At 40.4% G+C, this 22,735-nt stretch overlaps 1 protein-coding gene and 1 pseudogene across 2 annotated transcripts in view; both read left to right on the plus strand.

The window, feature by feature from the left end:
- Lrrc28 (leucine rich repeat containing 28) overlaps positions 1–22,735 on the plus strand; it is a 131,673-nt gene that overhangs the window by 63,745 nt on the left and 45,193 nt on the right. For both annotated transcript variants that reach the window (XM_052160927.1, XM_052160935.1), the window contains one exon: positions 20,433–20,639. In XM_052160927.1, the coding sequence (XP_052016887.1) occupies positions 20,433–20,639 (207 nt within the window). The remainder of the gene's footprint in view (positions 1–20,432; positions 20,640–22,735) is intronic.
- On the plus strand, positions 10,488–10,678 carry LOC127676510 (uncharacterized; annotated as a pseudogene).

The following is a 22,735-nucleotide window of genomic DNA, read 5'->3' on the forward strand; positions in this document are numbered from 1 at the left end:
TATATATATATATATATATATATATATATATATATATATATATATATATATATATATATATATATATATATATAAAATCTAATTGGTCCAAAGCTTCACTGTGCCCCTGTTTAGTTTCTGTTTTCCTGATCGGTCCATTGAGGAAAGTGAAGTGTTGAAGTCACCCACAATTATTGTGTTAGGTGCAGTGTGTGCTTTGAGCTTTAGTAAAGTTTCTTTTATGAATGAGGGTGTCCTTGAATTTGGAGCATAAATGTTGAGGATTGAGAGTTCTTCTTGATTGATTTTTCCTTTGACCAACAAGAAGTGTTCTTCCGTGTCTCTTTTGATGACTTCAGGTTGAAAGTCTATTTTATCTGATATTTGAATGGCCACTATGGCTTGTTTCCTGAGACCATTTGCTTGTAAAATTGTCTTCCAGCCGTTTACTCTAAGGTAGTGTTTGTCTTTGACACTAAGGTGTGTTTCCTGAATGCAGCAAAATGTAGGGTCCTGTTTATGTATCCAGTCTGTTAGTCTATGTCTTTTTATTGGGGAATTGAGTCCATTGATGTTAAGAGATATTAAGGAATAGTGATTATTGCTTCCTGTCATTTTTGATGTTTTTTTTTTTTTTTATATTTGATTGGTTATCTTCTTTTGGGTTTGATGAAAGAAGGTTACTACCTTGCTTTTTCCAGGTATAGTTTCCCTCCTTGTATTGGTGTTTCCCCCCTATTATCCCTTGTAGGGCTGGGTTTCTGGAAAGATATTGTGTAAATTTGGTTTTGTCATGGAATATCTTGGTTTCTCTATCTATGGTGATTGAGAGTTTTTCTGGGTATAGTAGTTTTGGCAGGCATTTGTGTTCTCTTAGAGTCTGTATGAGATCTGCCCAGGATCTTCTAGCTTTCATGGTCTCTGGTGAGAAGTCTGCTGTGATTCTGATAGGTCTTCCTTTATATGTTACTTGGCCTTTTTCTCTTACTGCCTTTAATATTCTTTCTTTGTTTAGTACATTTGGGGTTTTGATTATTATCTGAAGGGAGGTATTTCTGTTCTGGTACAGTCTGTTTGGAGTTCTGTAGGCTTATATATTCATGGGCATCTCTCTCTTTAGGTTAGGGAAATTTTCTTCCATAATCTTGTTGAAAATATTTGCTGGCCCTTTAAGTTGTAAATCTTCACTCTCATCTATACATATAATCCTTAGGTTTGGCCTTCTCATTGTGTCCTGGATTTCCTGAATGTTTTGGGTTACAAGCTTTTTGCATTTTGCATTTTCTTTGACCGTTGATTCCATGGTTTCTATGGTATCTTCGGCATCTGAGATTCTTTCTTCTATCTCTTGTATTCTGTTGTTGATATTTGCATCTATGGCCCCTGATTTCTTCCCAAGGTTTTCTATCTCCAAAGTTGTCTTCCTTTGCGATTTCTTAGTTGTTTCTACTTCTGTTTTTAGATCCTGGATGGTTTTGCTCAGTTCCTTCACTTGCTTGTTTGTGTTTTCCTGTAATTCTTTGAAAGATTTTTGTGTTTCCTCTTTCATGACTACTGCCTGTTGACCCAAGTTCTCCTGTATTTCTTTAAGTGATTTTTTGCATTTCCTTCTTATTGGCTTCTATCTTTTGACCCATATTCTCCTGAATTTCTTTAAATGATTTTTGTTTTTCCCTTGTAAGTACTTCTAACTTTTTTTTTTTTTTTTTTTTTTTTTTTTTTTTTTTTTTGGTTTTTTGGTTTTTTGGATTTGGTTTTTTCGAGACAGGGTTTCTCTGTATAGCCCTGGCTGTCCTGGAACTCACTCTGTAGACCAGGCTGGCCTCGAACTCAGAAATCTGCCTGCCTCTGCCTCCCAAGTGCTGGGATTACAGGCGTGCGCCACTGCCGCCCGGCTGCTTCTAACTTTTGATCCATTTTCTCCTGTATTTCTTTAAGAGATTTATTTATGTCCTTCTTGTGTTCCTTTAACAGCATCATGACCAGTGATTTTAAATCCAACTCTTGTTTTTCTGGTGTGTTGGGGTATCCAAGACTTGCTGTTGTTGGAGAATTGGGTTTAGATGCTGCCATATTGCCTTGATTTCTGTTAGTAGCGTTCCTACATTTGCCTTTTGCCATCTGGTTATCTCTGGTGTTAGTTGGTCCTGTTGTCACTGGCTGGTGCTTGAACCTCCTGTTGAGCCTGTAAGGCTATTTCTGTACTGCTAATGACTGGGTTTCCCCTGGCACAGATTGCTGATGTGCTTCCCTCCTTTTGGGTGCTATTGGAGCCCTGGTGTGTCCTGCCCCAAGCAATGTTGTCTCTGTGAACCTGGTGCTGCCTGTCTGCTCTGTCAGGGAGTGAAGATGGTGGTGGGGAACCCCTCCAAGTGCCAACCACCCTGCAGGGCACTGGGCCCATGCCTGGCTGGCACACAGATGAACCTCTGATCTGCCTAGGTCCTGGATACAGGCAGCAGCCCAGCAGTCTGTGTCCCCAGAGATCTTAAACTTGGGATATCATAGTACCTGGAGCCACTTGTCTTGTCTGGCTGGGAGCCTTTATTTTTTTTAATGCAAAGGAATAAAATTATAAAAGCTAAGATGAGTTTGTTTATATAGATTTTCAACTTTAGAGAATGAAAGGAATAGATTTTGTAATAGGGTATCAATTCAAACTAGTGAGCATGCAATTATTGTAACAATTGCTCGGAGAGCATATTGTAATTTCAGTACTGATTAGTTATTTGCAATATGACAGAGAGGACCAGTATATTAGGCAAATGCTCTGGCAACAGAAATGTGCATCTGTTGAACATTTTCTTACACCGAGGGCTGCTGTTCTGTATTCTCTGTGTCGCTGATGCTGGGTGCCCAGAACTCTGTATCACTAAGCCTAGTGGGTATTCTTACTTTTGAACTGCAGACTGGATGACTCTCCAGCCCCCTAAACAAGTCTAACATTTTATGGTGGGAGCAGATTCCAGGAGCATATATGCTTGCACTGCTACTGGCATTCTGTGGGCCTTTTGAAAACTAATTTTTAATTTTGAGATAATTGTAGATTCACATGCAGGTATAAGTCCATATGCTTTAGCCCAATCTATATTATGTAAAATTTCCCAACAATTAGCACAGAAGAGTTGTTGTTACCTGGAGATTTGTGAAAGCGCACATGCAGAAAGGTTTGAACCTATCTAAAGCCTGTGGTAGAAACTTGTTAGGTACTAACTAGGATCATGCTCATGAATAAGAAAATATATCCTGCCCTGTTCGTCCCGAGCCCTGACCACACGGAAAGCATGCCAGGGACACCATCTTCTCCTTCTGCCAATGTCTTTCTCACCAGGAAGACTCATTGTTTTAAAATGTTAATTTGCAACAAATAAACTTGGATTTAAAAATATTAGCAACTTCTCCATAGAACTACTTACAGAACAAACCTATGTTTTCCATAAATCATAACACATTTTAATTCTACTTTTGTATGGTTTCATCCAGTAAGGTTTTTTTTTTTAAAAAAAAATGTAGCCCCCTTGATATGTTTCTAAATTTAAGGGTATATAGAAGTAATCTCATATGTTGTATGGTTACACACACCTGTAATCCCAGCACTTTTGTACTTTAAGTAATTCAGTAGGGTAAGGCCTGAGTAGGTCAGCCTGGGCTAGCCTGGGCTACATACAGGTCTAAAACAAACCGGGATATATAATATTTGTTACACTTATAGTTACTCATAAGGACATCTGCCATGTGTATTGTTTTGCTATTTAAAATGTGGATACAGAAGAAGTATCACAATTGTTTTGACAATGGTTATATGTGGTTTTGTCCAGTCTTTTCAAACCAGAGTGACTTTTTCTTTAGTTTCGTTGGCTGCGACTGTGGCTTGCATTATGAAAAGTTTCTGTGGTACAAACCTTGTCTGAAAATAATGAAAGTCATATTTTTTATGGAAGGATTTAAGGGGATTTATGAACGTGGCTTATTCTGTATGCTGAGTAAATGTTTTAATTACCACTACTGTTGCTTTGGAAATATGAGCCAGAGGAGACTGAATGGTACTTACCCAGAAGGAGACAGTGTATGTGTGAGGGAGAGAGGGCAGATTTGAGGTTAAGCTATAATTGCAAATCTCTTTGGACATCTTTTGGAAGAATAAAACAAAAATACCTGCAAAATGATATCGAAAGCACTGTGTGTTGATGCAAGCATGGCTAGCAAAGGTTTTCATTTTTTCATGCTCACAGTCCAAGGTTATAACCAGGGCCCCACAGACTGCACAAGCCCAGGTGTTATAGTGCCAGTGTTGGCACAGATAATCTCAGGGGAGGGTCCCATTCTCATTTGCTTTTACAGAGTCCAGATAGCCTGTGTTTCTTATATGAAAGCATATTTGAGGGACTGGAGAAGGCTCAGTGGTTAAGAGCACCTGCTAGTCTTCCAGTCCCAGGTTCAAGTCCCAGTCCAAGTGTCAGTTCACAGCCATCTGTAACTCCAGTTCTAGGGGATCTAATGCCCTATTCTGGTCTCTGAGGGCACCAAGCATACACACACACACACACACACACACATGCAGGCAAAATACTAAGCCCATAAAATAAAATAAAATAAAATAAAATAAAATAAAGTAAAATAAAATAAAATAAAATGGATATATGTTTAAAAAGAATTTTAGAAGGAAAGAAGAGGAATATAAAACTATTATATAGAATGTTAAGCTCTGAAGGAGCAGATGGAGGATGTGTCTCAGGATGTGTGCCTGATTGTCAAGCCAGGCAGTGGTGGCGCACGCCTTTAAACTCAGCACTTAGGAGGCAGAGGCAAACGGATTTCTGCATTCAAGGCCAGCCTGGTCTATAGAATGAGTTCCAGGACAGCCAGGGCTACACAGAGAAGCCCTGTCTTGAAAAATACGAAACAAAACAAAAAACCAAAAATCAAAACAAAACAAAAACCATTGATTGTCAGCATTTTCTAAAACCTCCTAGGAGTTCTGACTTGGCGTTCTGACTTGGTAACTAACTGCTCTATGAAGTGCAAGCTAGGCATGTAGCATGTGTATTTCTCCCAAACCCTTCAGAATCTGAGAGCATTGACCAGCTGGTGTTGGTGAGACTGTCATGAACTCCATGGTGCCTGTCCTCACCAACCTTAGATAAAGTTAATGCAGCAATTCTATATTAGCATGTTTGAGTTCTTTTCCCTAGGTTGCTTTTTTGAATGCTGTTTTGACTTAATTTTTGTTGTTGTTGTTTGTTTGTTTTTTCAAGACAGGATTTCTCTGTGTAGCCCTGGCTGTCCTGGAACTCACTCTGTAAACCAGACTGGACTCAAATTCAGAGTTTGCCTGCCTCTGCCTCCCAAGTGCTGGGATTAAAGATGTGCACCACCGCCCAGGTTTGATTTAATTTCTTATGTTCTACTAGACTGTTAGTTCACATGATAGGATGACTCCAGACAAGGTAAACGTGGGAAGTGAGTGCCTGAGTGGGACTCTTCACCATCCTTTCTGTACACACACAGTTGCTTTGTCACTTTATTCCACTGTCCTTGCCTCCTAGTAGTTAGGTTTTCAAAGTTCTTTTTTTTTTTCTTTAGCCAAATATAGTCCCATGAAGGAATTTTTTTAAAAGATTAGTTTATTTGTTTTATGTATATGAATACACTGTAGCTGTCTTCAGACACACCAGAAGAGGGTATCAGATCCCATTACAGATGGCTGTGAACCACCATGTGGTTGCTGGGAATTGAACTCAAGACCTCTAGAAGAGCAGTCAGTGCTCTTAACTGCTGAGCCATCTCACCAGCCCTATGAAGGAATTTTTTAATGGCTAGGAAAATTAAATAGAAATCTAAATAAATAAATTTTTATGAGTTATCATTAGAAGCACAATACAAATTTCTGTAATACATTTGACAGAAACTATATAAACTTAGAATTTTTCTATTTTATAATAACAGAAATTGTAAGACCCTCAGAAGTATGGGTTTGAATCAACTAAATAAATATATACATTTAGTAAATTGTTTGGTCTTTGTTAGATTGAATTTCAATAAGCTGAGCTGTTAAAAAATCCAGTTCTTAAAATTTTAACAAATTTCTGTGTGATTATTCTTAGGTAAATTAAACGAAACCAGTTTTTGAAAAAACAAAACAGTGTAACTGGTATTTACCTTTTTTTTTCCTTTCTTGGAATCTCAAAATGTGTGAGGTACTATCATAATAACATAATTAATTGGGGATGGAGAGATGGCTCAGTGGTTAAGAGCACTGGCTGCTCTTCTAGAGGTCCTGAGTTCAGTTCCCAGCAAACCACATGATGGCTCACAACCACTTGTAATGGTCTGAAGATAGTGACATTATACTCATATAAACATAAAATAAATAAAACTTTAAAACATAATTAATTTTTATTATAAATGTTCACATGATCTTGGAAGTAAAAGTTGAAGCAGCATAGAAAAGTTTAAACGTTTACATCTCTCCATGGGATTTCATCACACCTTTGGTGTCATTGTTGAGTATTTATTTTCTTCTGCAGTGCTAATTCTAAACAGTAATCACAAAAGTAGAGCCCTGTCACTTTTGAATTAAGATCCGTAACCCAACATGCAAGCCCAGAAGCTGTAGTTTTCATACAGATTCTGCTAACACAAGTTTCCTATTGAGTCTTTACAAAGAGTTTGCATTTGGAAATCAGTAATCTGTGACTTTAGTGAGATTGAGTGGTGTGTGTGTGTGTGTGTGTGTGTGTGTGTGTGTGTCTGTCTCTGTCTCTCTCTCTCTCTCTCTCTCTGTGTGTGTGTGTGTGTGTGTGTGTGTGTGTGTAATAGTGGAAGTCCACACATGTGGAAGTCAGGGAACCACACCTTGTATCACTTCCCACTTGACTACCTTGAGTCAGAGTCATCTCACTTAACTTAGATTGAATCAGGTGGCCTTGTAAGCCACAGTAATCCCCCCATCTCTGCCCTGCACAGCATAGGGCTAGAGAGGACACGCCTAGTTTTTTATATGGGTGTTGGGGATCTGACTCAGGGTGTCTAGCTTGAGCAGCAAGCACTCTTACCTGCAGTACCCTGGAGGATTTTTAATCCTCTATATTTCAAGTAGTTTGGAGTCAGTAGTGACTATCAACTCCTCTATTTTTCAAGTTAGTTACTTATGGAAACTTCAAGAAATAAATCTAAATGACCCAGTTTGGTAATGTATATACACTAAATACTTTCCCCTTAAAACATCTCCCTGGTTTATGAAAGTGAGATAAAAGTAGTAACATTGTGATGTTCTTTTCAGAAGACAGAATATGGCTTGCTTTTAGTTGGTGTCTATAAAGTAGTGAAATAAAGAAGTATTCTTGTCTATGATGCTGTGCTATGTCTTGAGACAGATTATAATGGTTTTATGCCAACAATGAGCACCTAGTGCTTCCTGCAAGTCAAAGCCTGGAAATTCCTTTGTGCTACCCCCATACAGAGGAAAAGTCAGACCCAGAAGAAATCTGCAATAGACAACCACTAAAATAAAATACAAACGAGAATGCATGAATGTGGTCTCTATGAGTTGAAGAATGAAGGAGATAAAGCGCTTTTCCAAGGAGACATCCATGTACCGAAACAAAGTGATAATAAAAAAGCTAAGTTTTAGAATAAATGCTTCTAAAATTCAAAGAGAATCTATCTGAAGAAGAGTGGCGCCATCATCTCTCTGTTGCAGTTAGTTACAGCTGCCCTTGAAAGCACTTTCTAGTTCTGCAGGTTTAATTGTTTTGGCTTTTGTTTTTTCCTGTAACATTCTTAGTGGCATTTTGCTAGGTACTTCAAATACCAAATTATTTGGTTAAATACTCAATGTCTGGGAAGTAACTTATTTTTAAGAATCCTGAGTAGGGTTCTAGTGCATAATCATATACAAAGTACCAGGGAAATGTCAAAACAGGTGATTTTCTTATTTATTTACATCCCAAATGGTGCCCCCCTCTCCCAGTCCCTCCTAGCAGAGTTCCTCCCTCATTCCACCTTCCCTTTACCTCTGAGAGGGCAGTCCCCCATCTCTCCTGCCTGGGCATCAAGTCTCTGCAGGATTAGCCCCATTCTCTCCCACCGAGGCTAGACACAGCAGCCTTCTCCTACATATGTGCGGGTGGGGTGGGAGGGTGGGGCTTTGGACCAGCCTGTGTGTGCTCTTTGTCGGTGAGACTCAGTCTCTGGGAACTCCCAGGGGTCCAGGTTACTTGACACTGTTTGTCTTCCTGTGGGGTTGCCATCTCCTTGAGGGCCTTCAACTCTGACCACTGTCCAATGTTTGTCTCTGGGTATCTGCATCTCTCTCGGTCAGCTGCTGGGTAGAGCCTCTCAGAGGACAGCTATGCTGGACTCCTGTCTCTGCTGGCTGTCTGAGTGCACACATGGTTTTCTTAATTAAAGTAACATCTTTTAACCTAAACATTATTTAATTGGGATTTATTGATAAGTTTGACACTTAGACACAATTGAGTCAAATGGTTTCTTATGCTTCTCAGATTTCATATATGTAGATATACTTGATTTTAAGACATCTCTGTAAATAATTATCTTTCATAAATATGGTACTTTGTTAATAGGTCTTCTTAATTGCTAACTTTTTAAAATGTGTGAGTGTGTGTGTGTGTGTGTGTGTGTGTGTGTACTGTATGTATGCAGGTATATATATATATATATATATATATATATATATATATATATATATTTTTTTTTTTTTTTTTTTTTGCCAGGAAAGGATAGTGGATCCCCTGGAAGTGGAATTTTATTTTATTGGGAACTGAGCCTAGATCAACAGCAGCAAGTGCTCTTAACTGCTGAGCCATTTCTCCAGTCCACTGATTTGATTTTTACTTTAAAGTTATACATCACTGTATTTGTACAACACATAAATGATAGGGTTTTTTTCATTGTGCTTTCTGATATTCTCAGTGATGACAAACCTGTGCATACTAAAGCTTTGATATACAACAAGCTCCTTGTGATTGTGTGCAGTGGCAGCCTGTCCAGGCAGGTCCTACATTTGCATGACTAGGCATATTCAGTGTTTAGTATACCTAGTCTATTTCTAGGACGGGTTCTAGTGACTCTTTTTTTTTTCAGCCTCTGACTGTGGGTCATATTGTCCTGGTTTGGGGTTTTTGGTTTTTTAATATATGTCTAGTTTTCATTTGTTTAGGGAATTTTGTTCTTGCTGGGTTTATTGTTGTTTCACTTTGATACTAAGGACTCTTTTATTAGTCAACATTATGGCTGGTATATTTGGGAGCTCTAGATTCTTTTGTGTTCCTCCCCAGCATGTTGACACTGGTTCTATCCTGCCGCTCAGTTATGCCTTGTCATCTTAACTTGGTAAGGATAGATGTTGTATTGCATGTGTGTTCTTGTAGTTATGCTGAATCTTTTTCTGAAGGTCACTACTTTTATGAAATTGAGTCTCCAGTAGTGTTTTTATGTATTCTTAAATCTTGTTTAAGCCTTTCAGTCACCTGATAATTTGAGTACCTGTCTAATTTTTATACAAGTCTTCAGCTTTCCTCACTGTATTTCTACCTCGTGCTTCTGGTCCTCAATTAAGCCTGTGATTGCTATCCAACTGCGTGTGAAAATCCTGGGGTATTTCCAACTTTAAGTCAGCAGGGTTTAACTGCTCCCTCCGTGCCTCCTCAGAGCTGCCTTCTGGCTTTACAGGGTGAGTGGAAATGAGGTCTTATCCTGGGGTGTGGTTCTTGTGGTGAGGCTTTCTCTAGGGTTCAGGTTTGCTATCAGGTTTATTAACCAGGGCTCTGCTCTGGCTGAACCGAAAGACAGTGTACTGTCCTCCACACTTGGACTATCCTCCACACTTGGACTATCCTCCACACTTGGACTATCCTCCACACTTGGACTATCCTCCACACTTGGACTATCCTCCACACTTGGACTATCCTTCACACTTGTACTGTCCTCCACACTTGGACTATCCTCCACACTTGTACTATCCTCCACACTTGGACTATCCTCCACACTTGTACTATCCTCCACACTTGGACTATCCTCCACACTTGGACTGTCCTCCACACTTGGACTATCGTCCTCCACACTTGTACTATCCTCCACACAGCTTAAACCAGAGCATCTCTGCTCTCTGTCAGCGCCGTGGCCGAGCTTGCTGGTAGCACCTGTCTTTCCCCACCTGACCCCAAACCTAGAATTTTCCAGAGTTCCCTAAATAGATTTGTGTCTTCTCGCTTCCCGCATCCTCTTTCATAGTTTGCTTGACTCCTCGGGTTCCAGCTGCTCTGAAGCTTCCGGTTCTGATTGATGCACCGTACAGATGTGGAGACTGCTGTACTTAGTGCTGTTTATGTTCACATTGGAAGATGTCTTTGTCTCTTATTATACTAGTTCTATAATATTTTGCCAAAACTCAGTATCTTTCTTTCTCATATGTTTAGGAAATTTTTTCAATAGGGAACACACCTTTTAAGTCTTTCGCCCATTTGAAAATAATTGGAATTACTTTGCAGCCAATTAAGCTGACCAAGTCCCTTTCCCCACGGGGCTTGGCGGACACTGAATCACAGACTGCAGCTACCGTGGGAGTCCATGCAGCCTGCAGCTACCGTGGGAGTCCATGCAGCCTGCAGCTACCGTGGGAGTCCATGCAGCCTGCTGCCTATGTAGCCTGCACAGAGGGACCTTGGAGCCAGTTTTCTGGCAGTTATTCAAATTTCTGATCTCAGTGCTGCCCCAGTCCAGGCTCCAGGCAGATATGTGAGGGACCTTTGGGAAGCCTCAGGGCATAGGATTTATATCAGCCAGGCCATCAGCACCAAGCTGCAGAAGAAGGAATGTATGATTGGGGCTCTATATAGAGACAAGTTCCCTGGCTGCCAGAAGGGTCCACATCTCACAAGAGTGAGGCTTGCAATTTGACTGCATTGCAAGTCGAATGCAGATGAACATGAAGACATGGTCCCTGCAGCAGCTCCTTCCTGATGGGTCAAATACATCCCTGTCACAGTCCCATAGGCCAACCGGCAGGCCTGTGTCTCTGAAGCTTCCACAGCGTTCTCTTGTACTATGTCAGATCATGTCAGTAATAAGTCTCATTTCCACTCCAAAAAGAATTGGAATCCATGCATATTACTTTTAGGCTTGCTCTTTTTATTTGACTTTTGCTGTCCAAAAATGGTGTTTTTAAGATTTTGTTTAAAGTTTTCAGTAAGATTTTATGAATTTGTCAGTATGAAGCTTGAATTTTTTTTGTTTGTTTTGTTTTTTGATACCGTGAATTGGGATTCTGTTTGTTTCTAACAAGTCACTGTAATACTGAGATAAATATTGTTAGGTATTTCTTATGTCTAAGATATCTTTACAAATGACTACTTTATCTGGGTTCTGTTGTAAATCTACAGTTACATTGCTGTCGTGTAGAGAAGATGCAGTCTTATCAAACATGCATGTTCATCCCATTGCATTTTACTCTAATGTTATATGGGTCTCCCAGACAACGGGGAACATGCACGGGGACAGTAGAATCACTTTGTCTTCCTGGTTTCCATGTGAATGGCCTCAGTATTTTACTCTCTACTGTAGTTACACCCTTACTGTTGATTTCTTTTATCTTTATTGGCTTTGAGGTACTATACGCATTGTTTATATTAAGTAGCTATCTTAGTACATTTCAGTGTGCTTATGAACTTTTTTATGCAAGTGTCACAGCCATCATTTGTTTGTAATCCTAGCACAATTCTGATTTCTGTATTTTTGAAATTAGTTGGGAGCTTTCCTTCCTCTCCTGTCCTCTGATGATTTAAAGCAACTCTGCGGGGCTAGTGAGATGACACATATTATTCTAGAGGACCCGAGTTCCATTCTCAGTACCATGCTAGACAGCTCAAAATCCCACGCAACTCTAGCGCCTGGCATCTGATGCCTCCAGCCTCCATGGACACCTGTACCCACAGGCACATAGCTACATATAGGCACACACACATAGCACATACATATGATTAAAATAATGAAAATAAATCTTTAAGCATATAGGTAATATGTATGTTCTGAGTAGCATTTGTTCAGACATTAAGTAGATAATAGGAATAAAATCAGGCTAGATGAGTTTTTATTTTTATTTATTTAAATTAGTGTACAAAGTAACAAGTTATCTTAGTGCATTTATATACATAATTTGGTTGATAGATGAGAATGTTTTTCTTGACGTTTAGCTTACTTGTGTGTGTGTGTGTGTGTGTGTGTGTGTGTGTGTGTGTGTGTGTGTGTAGGCCAGAGGGCAGCTTGTGGGGTTTCAGTCACTCCTTCCATCGTGTAGGAATTAAATGTAGGACACGGCCTAGTGATGGGTGCATTCCCCACTGACCCATCTTTCTAGCCCCAGCATTACTCATGTGTCCTTTTGGCCCTATCTGGTCTGGTCAGTGAGCATGATTCTATGACAAGTAGAAAACTGGGCAATTTCTATGCAGGCTGCTTAATATCCAGAGTGATGAGTTTTGATGTTAAAAGTGCAGGTATAGCTACGTACTGTATAAAGTAAGTGCAGCCTGCGATGGACTGCATAGACATCAGAAAATAATGAAGTGATGCTTTCCTAGCACAGTGACACTGAACATGTGTAGTCACACTAGACCATCTAGCCTCGTGTGCTTGCAGTTTGTGATATTCGGATGACAAATGGCCTGTGATTCATTTCTCAGATCATACCTTGGCTGAGTGACATGCAGCTGTACAATAATTGAGGTCTAAGGACTTTCTCTTGTCTGTTTAAATACACCAATTTTGTCTTTTGAAAAAGATGATCAGAATGTATCTCAGGCCTGACCCTAGTTGTTATAAGCAAGGTCTAAGAGGCTGCAGAGTTGGAGATTACGTACTGTTAAGCCTTGGGATTTTACTTTTAGGTGCACTAATACCTCAGTTATCCCTGAGCTTGTTTTGTTGTTGTTTTATGTGTATTGTGCTTGTGCATATATATGTGGGGGAGTGTGCTTTCATGTGTGTATGTGCATTTATCACTTTGTGCTTTTTACGTGTGTGTGTGTGTGTGTGTGTGTGTATGTGTGTGTGTGTGTGTGTATGCACGCGTGTATTTCTTTTTTTTTTCAAGAAAAGTACTCCTGAGTTTTTTGAAAGACACAGGGTTCATAAGAGCCCCTTTCTCTGTTAGACACAAAACACATACAATGTGTTTATAGTTGCTTCTGTAATAAGACATCAACCATAAAATCAGAAAATCAATTATATGCAGAGTGTCCATTGAGAATATTTTATAGTATGATGAACTAGCAATTAGAAATGCTTCTTTTTCTGCCTTGTGTTGCTGAATTAAATTATATGGTACATGTTATATAGTTATGTAATTGATCTCTTGAGGTAAAGGTTATTCTCTTTTTCAAACAGATATTTGTTTGTTTACAGCAAATTAAAGACATAAATAACTAAATAGCCCAGAGTGTTATGACTGATAATACATAACAGTTAACAAGCAGTTTTAGCCAAGGAATACCTTCTAAAGCCGTATCATAAGATGTGAATGAATGAGAGAGAGATGTATTGTGTGGAGAAGGAACCTGGCATTCAAATGTTAGCTTTTGTTTCTCTGCATGTTCTCCTTAGCCTGGAATGCAGTAAAGAGCTTAAGTTTGAGCTGTTTTCAGTGACACCGGAAAGAGCCAGACTTGAAAATAGCAAGCCTTGTTATTGACTCTCTGTGGCCACTGGGATGGCCCGGAGTGGGCGGTTTCCTTCCCATTCCATTTAAATCCTAGGTTAGGTCAGTGTTCATCCATGAATGACTATTTAAAGGGGACTTGCTGTTTTTCTGTGAAATTAGCACCAGATGTTATTTCTATGCTTGGTCTCAGTAATGACTGTGGCAGCAGCAAAGTTGTCTTCAAGATACTAGTGGCTGAAGAGTTTTAAGGAATTGCATATTTAGCATAAAAGTAAACAGTTGTGAAGTTAGGATTGTTAAGAGACATTAAGGAAATGGGTTTACAGAATGGGGGCTACTTTCAGGGAAGGGGTGGAGCAGGGCCGAAGAGGTGTGGTCAGAAGACCCAGCTGACAAGGGGAGGAGTCTAAGCATCCCCCAGAGGGGCATGTGTAACTGTGAGTATAGTCCTGGGCTGATTTCAGGCTGCAACGCAATAAATCACTTTAAAGTTGTTGAAAATATTAAAGTTATTAGTTTAAATCACTGTCATTATAAACACTTCCAGTATCAAGAATGATAAAGCAGGAACGGGGGTGGGGGGAAGGGAAGAAGGGGGCTGGCTTCCCAGCAAAGGACTTACCACATTAGCACGAAGCCCTCAGTTCAAATCCCAGCTGCCTCATGAAAAGACAAGGGTGGCAGCATCCATCTGTAGCCCTAGTGCTGGGGTGTTGAAGGCAGGAGCTGCACCTCCTTGAGACTCCCTGGCCAGCCAGGCTGTCTGAGCCTGTGACTCAAGGTTCAGTGAGCATCCTTGCCTCAAAAAAATGAAAGCAACTGAGGAAGCCAGCGACATGACCTCTGGCCTCCATGTGCTGGAACTTGAGTATGTTCCAAACACATGTGAATGTATGTATATACACAAAACATGATAAGGACATATCAAAGACTCTTTTAAAAATAACTTTCCTTTAGAAAATTACCAGTATTTTTTATTAAAATAAAAGCAGCTAAGCTAAATTATTTGAATTTATACTCAGAATATAACCACTGTATTGTTTTAAAATGTTCAGAAAATCAGTATCTGAATTTTTAAATTTTTGCTTTAATAAGCATGTGTGTTATTTGCATAACAGTTGTAATAAAGATAACTTTATAAAGAAAATTAAGATAATTCTTGGAATTTGTTTGTTTGTTTTTTAACCTACAGAAAGCTCTGTCTTGTAGGATTCAGTCTTGTCTTTGAGATTTTTTTTTCTTGTAGGATCCAGTCATGTGTATGACATTTTGAGGACCTCTCTTTCCCAGGATCTTTTATAGATAGTCCTTGTATACAAGCCAGCTTTAGTCCACCCTGCAGGCTGTCAATCAGTCCTTTTCCCAAGTAATGGCAACTGTAAGCATGAGGTGTGTGCCCTTTGGTCACGTGAGATTCATTGGGGTTTATTTCGGAGTAGCAGTAAACTATATGAACATGCTGGAGTCCGTTTGCTCACCTACTGAAGGACGTGTTCCCATCATTTGTTCCATTCTAGCACTTTGTGCCCCCTCTTCCCTCCCTTCTCCACAGCCCCCCCCCCCCCAAGCTTTGCCAGTTTTTGAGAGCTGACTCTTGCTTCTGTTGAGTTCCTGGTTTTGAGATTTCTCCTTCATTACTGTAGCTTTACTTTGCCCTCCACACTTATTCTATGGTTAGTGTTCACTTCCGTTCCTCCCTTCTCACTGTGGGAGCTTCCGGAGCACATCTGGAGCTTTCCTTGTGAGAGTGGCCAAGCTTCTGCTGCCATCGGCCACACCCCTGCCGCCCGCCCTCCCGACACTTTGGGCATTTTGTCTTGATTGTTTTCATTTGGTCAAAAGCATTTTCTAATTTTCTTTTCAATTTCTTTTACTTATTGGTTATTTAGAAATATGTTGCTTAATTCTCAAGTATTTGGGGGATTTCCCAGATTTCTTTCTACTTTAATACCCATTTGGTCAGAGTGCCTCCTCTGAATGGTTTCAGTCCTTTTAAATATGAGACATACGTAATGGTGTAGTATATGGTTAACCCTGCATAATGCACCATGTGTTCAAAAAGAATGTATGTTCTGGTGTGGTTTCCAGGGTGTCAAAAGAGCCAGCTTGCTTGACGGCAGAGCTTGAGTCGACTGTATCCTGCCATTTCATGAGCAGTGGCTCTGAGGGTTGGTGACAGTGGTGTGTCACAATGTTTCCTTGTCATTGTTGAAATGATACTTTTTCTTCTCATTTGTGTTGTTTTTGTCCCTTCATTTTGAACTTTGATTATGTGTCTGTATCCTTGTAATTATTGCTTGATTCTTCCAGAATTACTGATCATTTAACGATTATGAAATACTTCTCTGTCTCTTATAGGAACACATAATCCACCTGTTTGTGATAGAAAATTAACCTTGTTTCTCGGAGGTGGTTGTTTGCTGCTGTGCTTTTCCTCCTTTGACTTAAAGAGTCTAAAGTGTGCTTCTTACAGATACCGTGTCTTTTTTTGTTTTGTTTTTTTGGTTTCTTTTGGATGTTGTTTTTTTCGAGACAGGGTTTCTATGTATAGCCCTGGCTGTCCTGAAACTCACTCTGTAGACCAGGCTGGCCTCAAACTCAGAAATCCGCCTGCCTCTGCCTCCCAAGTGCTGGGATTACAGGTGTGCACCACCACTGCCCGGCTACTGTGTCTTTTTTAAAGGTAGTCTAACATCCTTATACATTTGATTGACTTACTTAATTTCCTTTTTCATTTTTTGTTTTTCAAAACAGAGTTTCTCTATATAGTCCTGGCTGTCCTAGAGTTTGCTCTGTAGACCAGAGCAGCCTCACGAGTATTAAGATTAAAGGCGAATTCCACTACACCTGGCTCAGTTTACACTTAATATAGTTATTTATATAGTTGTATTTATATCTGTCATTTTGCCATTTATAGCCCATGTAAGTCATAAATATTCTTGTTCCTTTGTTCTTTTTTTAGCTTAATTTTCAGTTTGTGATGGGGCAGAGGACAGACCGACCGACAGACAGACACAGCACGGTCTTGAGTGTGTGCACACTGTGCTTGTGGATTGGGCTGAGAGCGGACTCAGGCTTGCTCAGTCCATGCTAATGCCCTCTCAGACGTTTCTCCAGCCCTCGCCTTGAGTATTTTTAGTGCAAACCTTCAGTTTTGTTGGCTTTTAGGTTTTATGATTTAGGGTCTTGATATCATGAGGATGAAAAGCCTGGTTCTAACAGTATCATTCATGACGTGAATACAGGTGTTTCTTTGTGTTTGTAGTCTTTATTGAGCTTTTTGGATCTTTAGATTAAAATTTAATCACTATTTTGAATTTTTTGCCCCCTTCTTACTTCTTATTGGGATATCAAGTGTTTTTGCAAGTGCTTTCTGTCCTTCAGGTGTCTGTAGTTCTGTTGATTTGTCTTTCTGTGGCTCTCTGGTTCTGCCATTGCTGTTTTCAAGCTTGCTGTGGAGCTGTTGTGCCTTTAACCTCCTTTGATCTGGGCCCTTACTTTATACCATTTTGGTCCTTAGGAATGTGAGCCCTGCTTAATGTTACAGCTGTGGTCAGACCTGGGCTAATGCACCACGTGTATGAAAACGATGTGTCTTTTACTCTAGCTTTTGAGGTGTCGCAGGAGGTCAGCTTGATTCGTTTTTAATAATTCCTATTATGCTGTTTTCTAGGAAAGCAAAAATTTGGGTTTGTGTCCCCGTATTTTGAATAATGGTCTAGAGTAGTGGCTCTCAGCCTGTGGTCATGAACCTTTTGGGGGCCACATATCAGATGTCCTGCATATTGGTTATTTGCATTACCATTCATAACAGTAGCACAATTACAGTTATGAAGTAGCGAGGAACTGTGTTAGTGTCGCAGCACTAGGAAGTCTGAGAAGCCCTGCTCTGGAGGATGGCAGAAGCTCAGCCTGGCCCTCACTTTCTCTGACTTTGTTGTTTACCATATCCAGTCAAGTTTGCCTGCTTTTCGCTAAATGTCTCTGGATTTTTCCTTAAGTTCTTTCATACTTTCTCTTCTATAGTGACATACATCCTCTCAGCCCAGGCCCTCTTCCGTTGAGGTGCTTTCTGCATATTTACTCGGAAGCTGCAGAGAGGACATCCTAGCCACACTCCAGGCTCAGGCCTCGGCCCTGGTGATTACTGTCTGTGCCTCCAGCAGGCCTCCGCCCTGGCTTTCTTCTCTGCTCCTCCTGTTGTGGATGGGTGCTTGCTGGCCATGAGCACACTGGGTTTAGTGTTTTCATGTCTGTGCCTGGCCTCATGCTTCCAATTCCGCCCCACACCCTGCTGGGAATGCAATATCCTCTTTCCTTTTGCCCTTTCCAGGCTCAGTTCCCAGGAACTTTTCCAAAGGCCTGAGCTCTTCATGTGACTTCCCTTCCTCTACGCTCCTGTCCCACCTTGTTTCCTGTATGTATTGTGGTTCCAAGGGCACTGCCTACTGTGATATTCTCTTGTCACCTAGACTACCTGGAGGTCCAGTCACTCTGGTAGTCACTGCCAAAGTTAGGTCAAAAGTTTCTGTCCTGTTTTTTTTCTTTGTCTTTTTCTATTTGCTTTTGAAACATGGATCCACTAACTCCCTCACCATCACAGCCCACATATGTGGTAATTTGATTTTGTGAATAGATATGAAAATGGACTTGATCAGCAACATCACTGCTAAGAGTGAACACAAGAGTGAATTTAGCTCCTTGTATTAACAGATCAGTTAAGTTCAGTTGGAATGAAACTGCCTTTGAGAGTCATCATATGCTACATACAAAATCATCCCTACCTGTTTTCAAATGAATATTTTACTCAGTTTTTGAAGAAATTAGTAAATAATGAGTATCCTAGGACAAGTTTGTTAACATTAGAAATATAACTTGAAGTCAATATATTTTGACCCCACATTCCTTTCATAAAACATAAATAAATTTTTAAAAAAAAAATAGCTGTTAAGAATGTTCCTAGAGCCAAAGACATGGCTCAGAGGGGAAATGCATTTGTTGCTAGGCCTAATGATGGGCGCTGGATACCTACATGGCGGCAGAGAGAATTAACTCTCAGAAATTTCCCTCTGACCTCTGTGTACAAGTATGTGTATACATAGCAATAATAATGATAATAATAATAACAATAAATGTAATAAAGTTTTAAAGGATGTTTTTAATAATAATTTTGTAGCAAAGACAGAAAACTGTTTTTTGTAAATGTCCTGATTATAAACATATCAACCAACCAGACCCCCCCCCCCAGAGCTCCCAGGGACTAAGCCATTAACCAAGAGGTACACATGGCTCCAGCTGCATATGTAGTGGAGGATTGTTTTGTCAAGCACCAATGGAAGAGGTCCAGAGGTCCCTGGTCCTATGAAGGCTCCATAGATGCCCCAGTGTAGGGGAATCAAGGGCATGGAGGTGGGAGGGGAACACCCTCATAGAAGGGGGGGGTAGGGGTGATGGGATAGGGGTTATGGGGGGACTGGGAAAGGGGATAACATTTGAAATGTAAATAAAAATATATCTAATAAAAGAAATAAATGCAAAAAACCATATTTAAGCTTTGTAGGACATATATGATCTCTACCATATGATCTTTGTTTGGATGTTGTGGTTTTACTATTTTTTTTAATAATTTATTTTTATGTGCATTAGTGTTTTGCCTGAATTATGTCTGTCTGAGGGTATCAGATCTTGGAGTTACAGTTGTGAGCTGCCATGTGGACACTGGGAATTGAACCCTAGTCCTCTGGAAGAGCAGTCAGTTTCCCCCCCCCCCCCAACCACTGAGCCATCTCTCCAGCCCCTGTAGTTTACTATTTTTAAAATGTAAGTGCCAGTTTTAGCTTGCCAGCAGGTTTGATCTGCTGAGTTGTAGTGTGACTAACTCCTGGTCAGTAGCAAACAGTAAGAAAAGCTCATATGAAGGCAAAAGACCTTACTATCTAACAGAAGCGGTGGTCCTCAACAACATGTGTGTCCAGAGTGGTACCACAAGTCCTAACCTAAGGGGAATGGCTGGAGAACGGGTTCAGAAAGGCAGGTGTGAGGGGGCCACATTGTAACAGTCTTTACACCAAGTACCTATGGGGGCAGCAGAGGCCCGTCCTGCCCAGTACTGCAGTGGAGCGTGGAGTAGAGGCGTTCCTCTGTGTCTTCTGGGTGCTTCCACTAAAGTCCCCTATTATCTGCTCAGGAGGGCAGCTGTACAGTTATGGAAGCAGCTGCCTTGAAGTAACCATTCCTTCTCACCTGACCAAGAACTTGGATTCATCAGTATCAGGATTCTGGCTCCGGTTAATGGCTCTGTGCCCCTCCCTTTAAGCAAGCACTCGTCAGTATTTAGGAAACCTTTGCACTTGCTGGGGAGATGGCTCTGCAAGTTAGTGCTTGCTATTGAAGCATTAGGATCTGAATTCAGATCCCCATAAACTACATAAAAGCCAGGTACCTGGTGCATATCTGTAACCCTAACTGTGTAAAGGCGTAAAGGTAGAACCTGGGACTCCCTGGCCAGCCAGGGTAGCTAAAGTAGTCAGCAGCAGCAGGTTCACAGATGTGCACACGTGTAGCCCCTCTCCCCAGATCTGGCAGGCTGAGAGAAACGTGTGTACCAAGGCTGGATGGTTTGCAGTTTAGCCCCAAGTTCTGTGCTTCAACATCATATCTGTGGATATAACTAATTTTATTTACTTGAACTGTAGCAGTATTGATTCTCTTTATTTTATTCTTTGGAGTTAAATCAGAATGCGATTTATATTAATTTTGATTTTGGTTGTAGAGGTTGGCGATTTGAAGGAGCTGCAGACACTAGACATTTCTACCAATCGTTTGCTAGCTTTACCCGAGAGGCTTCACCTGTGCCTTTCTCTGCAGTACCTCACTGTGGACCGCAATCGGCTATGGAGTGTGCCGCGTCATCTCTGCCAACTGCCCAGCCTCAATGAGCTCTCCATGGCTGGAAACCGTCTTGCATCTTTGCCAGTTGGTAAGTGTTGTGGTTATATGATAACTAGACTAGCCAACACATAAAATACAACATATTTCTTTAGAACAGATTAGTTTCTTTCTGTTTATCCTGATGATTCCTCTGTAAATCCATTTTGACATGAACAACAGCATTATCGCCAGATGACAAGTGAAGTTGTTTTAGTCAGGGGTGATGTCATTGCTTGGATTGCCAGGCAGGGTCTCCTGTATGGCCACACTGTTCCTGCCTCGGCCTCCCATGTGCCACCATGCCAACTAAGATCCCATACTTACAGAGTCAGTCAGTGCCATCACAGAATATACCAGCTATGAGAAATTACTCTAAGAAGGGAATTAAAATATGTGTGACTGTGTGTCTGACAGAGAGCCTTGAGCACTATGAGCAGATGACTCCCAGTACAAGCACATCTGCTAATTCCGGTTTCCTTCCTCCCTCGGTCCTATAGACTTAACCCAGGGTCACACATGCTAGGCAAACTCTGCACCTCTAACCACACACCCCAGGCCCCAAATCTGTTTCTTTAGATTAGAAGCCAATCTCTCTATTGGCATATGCCATGCAAAGTTATTTTTGAGTATTGTTATAAGTACTAATGTCAGGAAATCTGACTTTAAAACTGTGAAAACTTTAAAATTGACTAAATTGTCTACTGAACCAGAAATGCCACCTCAGCAAATAAAACCTTATCCTCTGTAGATTTCTGTGGTTGGTTCATTTTGACGTGTTACATGTCAGGCACATAGGTCTTTAATAATAAGATACATTTATTTCACATAGAACTAAATTATTTTTTCAACTTCTAAGAAATGAAAGTGCTAGTTTAAAATAAGTCATATCCCTAAACTATTACAGTTTCATTCATTTACGCATCTTAATAGTAATAATTTATCTCTGAGGACAATGAAGTAAGTAGCCCATCAGTCCCCAAAAGGAAATGTTTGCATATGTAATTCATTTTATGCATTTTCAGTTTAAAGTTTCTTCTTGAAATCTTTAAAATAATAGAAACATTACCAGGGACTAAACCATCAACCAAGGGGCACACATGGTTTTAGCCAAAAATGTGGCAGAGGAAGGCTTTGTTGGGCATCAGTGGGAGAAGAGGTCCTTGGTCAGGTAAAGGCTCAATAGATGCCCCAACAAAGGGAAATTGAGGTGGGGCAAGGTGGGAGTGAGTCAGGTGGAGAGGTATATACGTGGAGGCAGGGGGTAGGAGGAATGGCTGGGGGTCTTTGGGGAAGGGGGAAATCGGGAAAGGTTTTACCATTGGCAATGTAAATGAAGACGATATTCAATAAAAATTGTCAGAGGAAAAAAATCAATTCATATAATAAAAACTGCTGAATTTTAAGGAGATTAATTTCCCACAGATATATTCCACAATTATAATTAGCAAATTAACATAAATCTATTTTAAAAACAAGTTATACTTCTGAAAAAAATCTGAGCTTTTTGAGTGAGAATGTCAAATATACATATTTAAAGAGTGAACATGCCTGCTGGACTGACAGCGGGCAGTCAGACAGTTCCAGGGAGCAAACACCTGGACAAGTGGTACCACTTCACAGTGGGTGACCTGACGTACTGTCCCTAGCTGAGGCCAGAGATGGCAGTCTCTATCCTGCATAGTTCATGGACGAGAGGTATAAGAAGTGCACAGGTATAGATGACTCCCGAGGGAGGAGATGCACCTGCAGAGTGCAAACCCGACTCTGCTCGTCCTCTTCCTCATACCCACAGTAGCCACCGCCAGGACCTTCGACCACTTCCTAATGGCTTTTAACCATGTGATTGCCAGGACGGCGCAGTCATGATTGCAAGATGGGAAGGGAAAAGATTAAATGATTTCATTTGTGTAGCATAAAACTCAACTTGCAAATGTAACATCAGAGTTCAGAGTAAAACTGCAAAATGTCTTATAAGCAACCTAGTACTTCACATGAACTAGTTAAATCTCACGTTGTCTCAACAATTTTCTATTATGTTTGTCCTCATCGTGTGTGTGTGTGTGTATGTATATGTGTGTGTGTGAGATATGTGTGTTTCTATGAGAAACTACATGGGTGAGAAGTATTATCTGTATTAATTTAACT

The sequence above is a fragment of the Apodemus sylvaticus genome, chromosome 1, assembly GCF_947179515.1.
Source record: "Apodemus sylvaticus chromosome 1, mApoSyl1.1, whole genome shotgun sequence".
Taxonomy (NCBI): domain Eukaryota; kingdom Metazoa; phylum Chordata; class Mammalia; order Rodentia; family Muridae; genus Apodemus; species Apodemus sylvaticus.